This window comes from Cupressus sempervirens, chromosome 5 (genome assembly GCF_028749045.1).
Source record: "Cupressus sempervirens isolate cs-2001-9-10 chromosome 5, ASM2874904v1, whole genome shotgun sequence".
NCBI classification, from domain to species: Eukaryota; Viridiplantae; Streptophyta; class Pinopsida; order Cupressales; family Cupressaceae; genus Cupressus; species Cupressus sempervirens.
Genome location: NC_143122.1, coordinates 489,209,676 through 489,220,974, shown reverse-complemented (window position 1 = coordinate 489,220,974; position 11,299 = coordinate 489,209,676). Strand labels below are relative to the sequence as shown.

Here is an 11,299-nt window from a genome sequence, read left to right as displayed (position 1 = left end):
TCATTATTATGCAATAAAATTATGCTTTTGGTGCTAGCATTTAGAGTGTAGTCATTCTTGCTTGAATGTGTCATTGTTTTGTGAATTTTGTTCATGAGATTGTGATTGAGCTAAAGGTTTATTGCGTTGTTTCTAGTTGTGCGATCTTTTAGTTCTAGTGTTTGATACAGATTTACGAATTTTGCTGACATAATGGGCTTGAGAAGAAATCACCAAATTGTGCCTACATAACTATTTGTCTCACATGAGCGCACTTTCTGTGGCCTTGCGATTTGATGAAGAGTGAAACATCATTCGGTTATTAAAATTTCCCATCGACGATTGCATCAACGAATTCTAGGAAGCGTTGCTCCTTTTTTCATTGGTTTCCTACTAATTTCTTCGAAAGTTTAACTCGCAAGGAGTTGTTTTATGTAGCTTATGTCTGTTAGGTTTTCAATTTCATGTTATTTGCTTTTAGTTTCATTATTTGCTTTGTTAACCCCTTGCTAGAATAGGAACTCATAGTAGTTGCATTGTTAGATTGCATTCATTGAAAAATGAAAAATACAAAAACATTATTCTTTTTATGTGTTATTTTGAGACAGCGAACAAATTTTACTTCATTCTGAGATCAAAACAAAACCAGCAAAGGCCTCCTCGTGAACAATCACATTTATCTTCAACAAAGTAGATTTTGATACGTCGCAAGACAAATACGGAACCTTGGAGTTGATCCCAAAAGATTAGCTTTTCAAGAGAGGAATTGTGCGAAGGATTCCTGTCGTTGGCCTCGTGCAGAACAACCGCCCAACAATTCTCAAGAGGCAAAATCAATGGATGTGGTTAAAAGGCGAAAGAGATGTCTCCCACCTTGAAAAGTGTGAATTCAATGTGTAGACAAAAAGTCTTTTTCTTTTATTTTTAAATTAGGAAATTCATTTTTTATGTGCACACATAGGATAAAGAGGATATAATTAATTAAAAGAGAACAAACTCTTTCAACTAAATATAAGACTTAAGATAAGATGGTCAAACCATAGGTTATAATAAAATGACGATTTGATCAAGGATAAGTGATTAAATAAATTATGTAAAATTGATTAAGCATGAAATATAGTCTAGCATAGAGATAAAAAAAATGTTGAAAAGGGGACTAATAGTTTACTAGACCATTTTTGGGTAATTACAGATGTTGAGCTAAATTGGATTTGTACAAGCAATTGAGAATTGTTATTCCTAGATCACCTTCCTTGTTGAATCCTAACAAGATCTCAAGTCTAAATACCTTAACCCAGTCACTCTTAATAGATTGAGCAAGAGCCTAATAGGTTTGAAGATTAATTCCCTCAACCAAAGTGGCCCATTAACTTGAGTTAAAAATCCTCCTAGTAGGATAAAACTCCAAATAGGGCTAGAGGCAAATCCCTTAAACATGTGACTCTTAACAAGGTTTGCGCCTATCATGACTTTATTGCAAGCTCCTAACTGGGTTAAACCTTTAACATAACATGTTTTAGAAGAGCACACATATTTGTGGGTACTAATTCCCACCGTGGTTTTTTCCTCTAAGCAAGGGTTTCCACATAAAAAAAAAATGTTGGCTTTGTGTTACATTGTGTGGATGTTTTTCTTAGATATCTTATTGATAGTTTCATAAGTTTACATTGCATGCATGTGGTGAATGGTTAAATGGTTAAGAATTGTTTTGGTTGATCTTTGTTGATAAGATTGGTTAAAGTTTGACTCTAATAGATTATTGATTCACCCCGCTTCCCAATAATTTGGAACTTTTAAGTATATTAACACATCAAACTTAGGGGTGACTTTATTCTCCCCTTTTCTAGGCCTTCATCAACCACACCCACCCATGCACCGCTTGTGCCACATCAATACTTAAGTCTATATTTGTCTCTCAACCAAGTGTTCTCCAAGCCTCCCCAACTATGCTTTGAGCTCACGCATAATGTTCCTTTATTTTCCATATTGGTTACTTAGCCCCCCCTACCAATAATTCTCTTTGCATTCCTCTTCTCACCTATTATTTTTCCAATAAAATCACAAAGCATGTTACCCAACACCCAATATATTGGATGACCTTTACACTATTTTCCACCCATTTTCCACCCATATTCACATTCACTTAAGTAAAAAACCATCGAATGTAATATCCTACACCAACTCCAACCTGTACCTACAAACTATGCAATTGCAAGACCAACTCTCCTACTTGCATAGGTCAAATGATGTAGACAATTATGACAAATCACAATGAAGGGATGTATCATCATGCAACATAGAAAGACAATAAAAGAAAGTTTTACATTAAATGGGTACAAATTTGAAGGTATCTCACAAATTACAATATGATTTGGTAGCTCATATTTACCATCTTTAATACAACTAACAAAGTTACCAAAAGAAACCAAATGTGTCTCATGATTAAGAGAGATCTCATAGTTAATGTTAATTTAATTGTCACTAACATACATCAACCATCAAATTAGTCGCACTATCTAGTTGCCACGTATGTTCCACGTGGAAGTAACCCCAAGTTGTTACACCTACCACAAAACTATGACTCAAGTTGCACCAATCAATTGTTAAATGTAATCATTTCAGCATATTCCGATGCATTACAAAATCCCTCTAATTAGATGCTCCTAAAAAATAAATGGGTTTTCGTGGAATTGTTGGTAGATTGTCACAACCAGTGTCTATAAGTTATATAGAAGTCACAAAAATTGCATTTAAAAAATACGGTTCCCCATAGCATGCTTACATAAAGATATCACTTCTCTATATTTTCATATAGACAATTTACCAGATCAAAATTTATCACTTATTTACAAATTTACTAGATCAAAATTTATCACTTATTTGTCAACTATTGTTCTAATTTGATAAAGAAAAGACTTTTGACCAATTTGACATATAACTATTGAGATATAAATTTTACAAATGTAGAAAAATATATTCAATAAATCTTGAAGATGCACACATAGATCTATTAAAGTCACTAGTTTTCCAACTAAGATATATATCTAACTTCGTAAGGATGGATTTTTATCTTACTTTTAGATAAATGTGATATTTTATATTTCAGTGAACTAGCTTAATTCAATGGTCATTTTCATTGGATTATAAATCATTTAAACGACGAATCCATTTAAGACGATTTTTTAGTAGTTTTAAATTAATTATACAGATGCAAGTCATAGGAAAGAATAACTACCATTTTCATCCTTGATCGTGTACATAAAATATAACCAGATAAAATAAGAATCTCCAAATTCTGACTGGCATTTTCAAAGCGTCATTTATATAAATAACTAGTGACTGTCATATACAAAAATTTCACCACCTTCCTAGGAGAATAGTGACAAACAAACACACTCAAAACACTTAAATTGGCGACATGGAAATATGTGCGGAATGGATACAATGTTTCCACTACACAGCCAGAGATTACAACCACACTCAGTACTTAAAGTGGGCAACATATAAACATGGGTTTTCAACACAATTGAAATCTTCTTAAAGAATCTCAAATGGTAAACATTTATAAATGGATGCCACTCACATGCAAGAAACTCCAAAGCTCAAGCTCATGGTGTTTAAACAATTCTTCCACAAATTAGTCTTTTGGTGATGACGAGGTGGAGTTGAGCTGCTATCTTTCTTCTCTTCTTGCTCAAGTTTAGATTCATTTTTCTTACATAGCAGAAAATTTCTTGTTGCCCAAGCTCCAATTATTTGGGATGGATCTAAAGCTGCCAATTTCAAACAACACGTCAGAAATTGCAACATTAAATTTTAGATTAAGTTATCACTTTCAAAAAGTTCCCAACTCCTAATATCCATATCTCACAATTGGCATTAGTTTGAATTTCTAAATTATTTGTCTGCTAAGACCTGTCATTTTTCTAGATGCTTTCATATACAAACTAATCTGTAATAGACCTGTATACGTCCCAAGAAAAAGCGAAGGCATTGCAACCGAGTATTTTATGTTTGCTTTAACTTTAAAAAAAAAATTTAAAAGGCTTTACTTATTTTTAGAGTTAAAAACAATGGTTGCCAAACTAGAGAACACATTACAATTACTCAAAAACATAACTTTTATCTTGCTTTCTTAAGTTTCCTTTCTTATGTATAATATATGTTGAAGAAGTCTTAGTTGTAGATTCAGGTTTTGGCTCGGATTCAGGTTCAGGCTCGGATTTGTGGATTCGTGATTTTTTAATTTTTCCCATTAAGATTCATGAGAGTGTGTGTGTGTGTGTGTGTATAAATTCTAAGTTTGGCCTGTGGGTCCTTGGTGATTCGTGGCAGATTTGTGTTGGATTCATGACCAATTTGTGCAAAGACCAGATTTGACCCTGTTGATTCATCTAGATTTGCAGTCCGTGGATCCGGACGGATCCACTGTCCAAAACAAGGACCCTGCCCAGATCCGGTCTGGCCAGATCCAGGCACGAATCCAGATCAGACCCAGACATTGGACATTGGACAAATCTTTACGTAAAATGTTGTTAGTTAGCATGACTTACATCCTAATCCTCTAATTTAAAACCGTCGCTAATATGTTATTACCATACCAGATCCCAGATTTTAATCAATGTCTCAGTCTTTATTCAAGAAATATTCAGCACATTTGAAGAGATGATTTCTTGCCCAGACTTGAAACATTTATTACTGGTTCAGTCCCAGATGTCTCTATATTAGCTTCTGATCTTCTTCAGTGCTCTATTCTTTCTTCTATTCCCTATATCTCAGTGTAGATTCTAAACTAGCATTGTTACTCATCTGAAATTTTGTTGTTCAAAGCTCAATCTAATGTTTAATTGGTTATAAATGCATATTCGTTCTTCTTGCTGTACCTTTTTTTTCTTTAAAACATGATAACCCCAAGATGTGTCTCCCAGCCCCTGAGATGCGTCTTGGAGATAAAGATGTCTTCAATACTGGAGACATCCCTAAAAGCATCCCATCACACCGGATGCTTATGGCAGCTGTCTCCAAAGTCTTCCAACCAGAAGTTGAAGTCTTTTGCCAGGAAACTTGGTGAAAGAGATATCAAAAAGCTAAAAATGAAGGCACCCAAACAAAAAAAGTTTGTGCAATGTTTTATGTTGATATTATGGATGATACAAAATATCTGTCCAAAGTTATAATAGTCGATGTAGACCTTTTTAAAGGGGCATAAACAGTTCTATGAATGATTTCCCGTCATTGCATGATCTAAACAGAAAATGCATTTTTCCTTTACTACTCTTATTGTCTGATTTACTATTTTGACTTTCAAAGATCTATTTCCTGATATTTTCTTGATATTTTGACTGATTTCCTGTCATTGCAATGATCTAAATAGCAAACGCCTTTTACATTTACTGTTCTTGTATCTCTGATTTACTATTTTTGACTTTCAAAGTTCTATTTCCTGATATTTTCTTAAAATTATTAAATTATTGTTGAAATATAGGTCTCCAAATACCCCATATCTCCTATTTTTGAAAATTAGTTATACTGACACCAGTATTAGGCATTTCCAAGTGCCCTATCTCCTGGTGACTATGTTCTGAAACCATTTTATTCTTCAAAGCTATACTCGTGAAAAATTAAAGCATTCCAACTCGAATCAAAATCATAACTTGTATTACATTATTTAAATTATACTAGCAATTTATCGCTTTTCTGTTAATGGTTCAGAATTCAAGACAGAATCCCAAATTATTTTTTTGATTTGAACAACAGAATCTAAGCTTTAACTTGTTTAAATAATTCATTTAAAATCTTGAAATTAATGAATTCAACAAATAGAAACAGAAGCAAGTATATCTCAAATGAACAGTCTAAACAGACACATGCTCAGCTTCCACTTATTTAAATGATTCATATGAACCCAGACTAGTAGATGGATTCTACTAAAGAAGACAAAATTTTAAACAACCTAAACAAATTAATATTTATATATATATATATATATATATATAGATTGCTGACTTATTCAAGCTTTTCTCAAAACCATACAACTATTAATCAGAAAATGTAATCAACGATTAGGCCTTGTTTCTATGTACAAAACAAAAAGATTCAAGACGAATTACAGTACCTTGACCATAGCCGCTGTTGGCACAATGCAGTTCGAACTGCTTGGTATTGGTTCCAAGAAGGGGCAAACGGCCTTCCCGAGCATATGATTTGAGGGCTGTTTCAATTACTTTCTGCACTGGATCATCGCATTTGACCAGAAATCTCAACGGCCCAGCACTTCCCAATACATTTATGGTCACCAGCAGACGGTCAACCTCATTGCCCTTTACCTGCAGTTCACAATTGCAATATGGCTCATTTGCTCTGGAGCCAATCAGACAGAAAATTTTCAAATGATGTAAGCACATACCTGATTCTTCTTGAGGATGGAAGCCAGCGGCGACTTGGGGAACTGGCGAGCAGCAATGCCCGCGGACGGTGTTCCCGGCGCAACATTCGGAAATGATTTCGACTCAGAAAATTTTTTAGGGTTTGCCGTTTTATTCTTGGCATCCCTCTTTGGAGGGCTCCCCTGTTTAGGGTTAGGGTTAGGGTTTGACGGAATTGGAGCAGAGATAAAAGAACTCACCTTTGATATGTCCCGCTTTGCCATTTTCAGGTCAGGAAATGTTTCTACCAATAAGACAATGATGATATCTGTGCCTCGCCTCCTCAGATCGAAGGCCTTCTCATAGGGAAATCAAAGTAGCTGAAAAGCCCAAATCGAAACAGAGTATGACAGAGTAGAACTGACCATGTGTCTAAGGATCGAGTCCGATGCAACGGTAATACCACCCTTCCTTGCAAGCCCCGAATTTGAAAGTGGGAAAATCACTGGCAGGGCAGGGCTTGAATGCCAAGAGTTGTGTTGCAGCAGCGGGGAACATGCGTGAATGAATTGGGATTGAACGGCCTGCAGGACTCGATCCCTTGACCACCAGCGATCGAGGAAGCTGCATCAATGTACTGTCCACCATTCAAAGCAAACGATTCGATCCCCTCAAACTCCAGACACACCTCGAATCTCAGACAGAAAAGAATGGGTTTCGTGGACTTTATGCAAGATTTAGAGCGTTCCAATTCGGGGCAGGTTAAAAATTAGACCCTGATGCTTTCTGCGGTTGCGACGGCCGGTGCAACCCGCGTTGGATACGTGGGATGTATTTACATGGAAGTAGGCGGTGGGCCATTAACGTGCAGAGGAGGCAATGTTGATTGAATGTCTGGAAAGCCGCATGGAGATTTTGAAGCTGTCTCAACCGTTGATGAATCATGATCTACGCGGGTTTTAATAGGATGCTTACGTCACTTGACGTGTTCCATCTGTAACCTCCGGAATGGTTGAGAATCAAAAATTAGAGTCCAAACGTCATACGCTACCTACTCTGCCTATATATAAAAGCACGCCTGAAAAATTGAATGCACGCTTTGTTTTTGGTCAATGTATATGTTAAGTAGGAGATGATTTCCACATCTAGTCAAATTGTGATGTGAATATCAGGATTTAACTGTGTGATTTTTTGAGTCAAACTCGATGACCCATGTTTCATGAGTAGTGATTCAACATGAATCCATCTCTCATGAGAATAAATGGAACACTTAGCACTCATTGGATCTAGGTGATGCTCACAGGGGTGAAGCACCGGGACTTCCCGGGAGGTCACCCATCCCAGTACTACTCTGGCCTGAGCGCGCTTAACTACGGAGTTTCCTCCACAGTTAAACCCAAAGCTTGCAACCCCATTTGCAAAACCTTCACCAAGTGTTGTGCCTTATGAACCATTCATTAGAAAGCCCCTTAAGCTCATCAATTGATAAGTAGGAGATGATTTCCACAGCTAGTCAAATTGTGATGTGAATATCAGGATTTAACTGTGTGATTTTTTGAGTCAAACTCGATGACCCATGTTTCATGAGTAGTGATTTAACATGAATCCATCTCTCATGAGAATAAATGGAACACTTAGCACTCATTGGATCTAGGTGATGCTCACAGGGGTGAAGCACCGGGACTTCCCGGGAGGTCACCCATCCCAGTACTACTCTGGCCTGAGCGCGCTTAACTACGGAGTTTCCTCCACAGTTAAACCCAAAGCTTGCAACCCCATTTGCAAAACCTTCACCAAGTGTTGTGCCTTATGAACCATTCATTAGAAAGCCCCTTAAGCTCATCAATTGATAAGTAGGAGATGATTTCCACAGCTAGTCAAATTGTGATGTGAATATCAGGATTTAACTGTGTGATTTTTTGAGTCAAACTCGATGACCCATGTTTCATGAGTAGTGATTCAACATGAATCCATCTCTCATGAGAATAAATGGAACACTTAGCACTCATTGGATCTAGGTGATGCTCACAGGGGTGAAGCACCGGGACTTCCCGGGAGGTCACCCATCCCAGTACTACTCTGGCCTGAGCGCGCTTAACTACGGAGTTTCCTCCACAGTTAAACCCAAAGCTTGCAACCCTAGTTTGACTCAAAAAATCACACAGTTAAATCCTGATATTCACATCACAATGTATATGTTGTCAATTCATCAATTACAATTCTAATTTTAGAAGCTTTTACTTTTGAACTAATTTAAGATAACACATTTTCGAATTATCTTTTAAGGGTCTCAATAACATGTTTATCAAGCCAATAGGCTTTTTATTGTGGGCATCGTCTACTGCCATAAAATTGTTATATGCTAGTATATTTGTTAGGAAAGCTATGTGCGGAAATGCCTTCCTAATGCTAATTTACAAGAGAAATAAGAAAGATTTCGAGCCATTTCATCAACATTGATATGTTGCACATGAAAAACAAGAACATTGAAAATACAATGGACACAAGATAAACATAAGAGACTAATTTTAACGTGGCAAACCCTTTCGAGAAAAAATTCACCACCCAAAAACCCTTGAGCAATTTTGTATTACAATAAACAATTTACATACAATAAACTCTAGTTTTGACTACGGGCTCACAGGCTCAAATTGCCTTTACAATCAACCTGACTTTCACCGTTTTAGCCCATTCCGTTGCTAACAAAACCCGCAGATATTTATAAACTCTACAATTTGTTATGGAATCTGATGCATTAAACTGTCACAGAACAATTCAGTTACTGGTAGCTTTGGAACTCATCTATCCAACAGTCAATCAACTATCTGACAGTCACTCCTTCAAGTATTGGATGTCTCTGATCACTCGGACACCTTTGATCATGAGGTGGTGCAGATGCCTTTGGTGACGTGGGCGCCTTCGTGATGCAGACACCTTCGGTGATGCAGATATCTTCAATGACATAGACACCTTTGGTGATGCGGATACTCCCTTCGCCTCGGGAATATTTCTTTATCTCTGGATATTCCCTTCGCCTCGAGAGTCTTCCTGTAGTGCCTACCCCTAAGTTACATTTTTGCTATCATTGTGAAACTCTTTTAGGCCAGTTTTATGTTTGATGATTAGTACTATTATTTTAGAGATTATCAGATATTGTTTTACATTCAGTTTATTATATGATGAGATTACTTTGCACTCTATATTTCATGTATGTATGATGATTATTCAGTGTTTTCAGTTACTAATGATGATTAGTTAGATGGTTTATTATCACATGTGTTTTCTTATGGATACTTACCCCATATTGCATGTGTATGGTGTGCGTGTTTGTTTTCCTTATGTATGGCATTTCTGATGTGGTTAAGGAAGGGAGTCGTAGTCACCTGCTAGTTGGGATCTACACAATGCACCACTTCCTGCCATTGCCTATTTAGCTAGAATATTGTGTCTGTACATACATGGATTTTATGCAGGTTGCAGGTACTAGGTATCGACTTTCCTGAATTGCCAGGATGAGCGTACCCTATCGCATTATCTCAATGGTAAGAGAGGGGAGATAAATCTTAAGTCCAAATCCTAAACCCTTTAGCCATTTGTCCTAATTGATAAATAGGACAAGTATCCGAGTTGAGAACCCTTCGAATACGTTGAATGATGTTAACTCGTGATTATAACCCTTTGTTTGATTTAGTATAGGTTTTTCTATGATGGGTTTTCGTATGTTGTCTTTATGAGTCTTTGGTGTATTTTCTATTAATTAAGTCTAATTAAAAGATTAAATTAATGATTTGATTTAATGAAAAATTAATATGATATCTTTAATATTTAATTAATTAAATAAAAAGAATTAAAGTTTGAGATAAAAGTTTAAGGATAAATTTAGAACGTGATAATATTTATTTAATTTAATAATAATATATTTAGAGTTCATTTTTAAATAAATGCTAAATATTATTGTTATTTAAGTTAATAAATATTTTATCAATTAAGTTTCTAAAATAAATTAAAAGTGAAAAATATATTTAAATTATTAAAAGATTCTAGATCGCATGATGTGTGCATGAGCTGAAAATAAAAGAAATTAATTAAAAACATAAAATAAGTGAAAATAATAATGTTATTTTAGTTTCATAAAGTGCGCATGGGATTAAGAGTAATAAATTAATTAAAAATAGAAGTCAAGTGGAAAATTAAATAAAGTTGATAAGTAGGAGATGATCTCCACAGCTAGTCAAATTGTGATGTGAATATCAGGATTTAACTGTGTGATTTTGAGTCAAACTCGATGACCCATCTTTCATGAGTAGTGATTCAACATGAATCCATCTCTCATGAGAATAAATGGAACACTTAGCACTCATTGGATCTAGGTGATGCTCACAGGGGTGAAGCACCGGGACTTCCCGGGAGGTCACCCATCCCAGTACTACTCCAGTCTGAGCGCGCTTAACTACGGAGTTTCCTCCACAGTTAAACCCAAAGCTTGCAACCCCATTTGCAAAACCTTCACCAAGTGTTGTGCTTTATGAACCATTCATTGGAAAGCCCCTTAAGCTCATCAATTGATAAGTAGGAGATGATTTCCACAGCTAGTCAAATTGTGATGTGAATATCAGGATTTAACTGTGTGATTTTGAGTCAAACTCGATGACCCATCTTTCATGAGTAGTGATTCAACATGAATCCATCTCTCATGAGAATAAATGGAACACTTAGCACTCATTGGACCTAGGTGATGCTCACAGGGGTGAAGCACCGGGACTTCCCGGAAGGTCACCCATCCCAGTACTACTCCAGCCTGAGCGCGCTTAACTACGGAGTTTCCTCCACAGTTAAACCCAAAGCTTGCAACCCCATTTGCAAAACCTTCACCAAGTGTTGTGCTTTATGAACCATTCATTAGAAAGCCCCTTAAGCTCATCAATTGATAAGTAGGAGATGATTTCCACAGCTAG

General features: G+C 36.2%; 1 protein-coding gene across 1 annotated transcript; it reads right to left on the bottom strand.

The window, feature by feature from the left end:
• Window positions 1-3,279: 3,279 nt before the first annotated feature.
• Window positions 3,280-7,042, bottom strand: LOC149556868 (uncharacterized). The gene is made up of 3 exons (XM_089831458.1): window positions 6,386-7,042; window positions 6,095-6,305; window positions 3,280-3,752 (listed from the first exon to the last, which is right to left on the bottom strand). Exons 1-3 carry the CDS (start codon window positions 6,626-6,628, stop codon window positions 3,559-3,561), a joined length of 648 nt encoding a protein of 215 aa, XP_089687584.1. The 5' UTR covers window positions 6,629-7,042; the 3' UTR covers window positions 3,280-3,558.
• Between the last annotated feature and the right edge of the window lie 4,257 nt (window positions 7,043-11,299).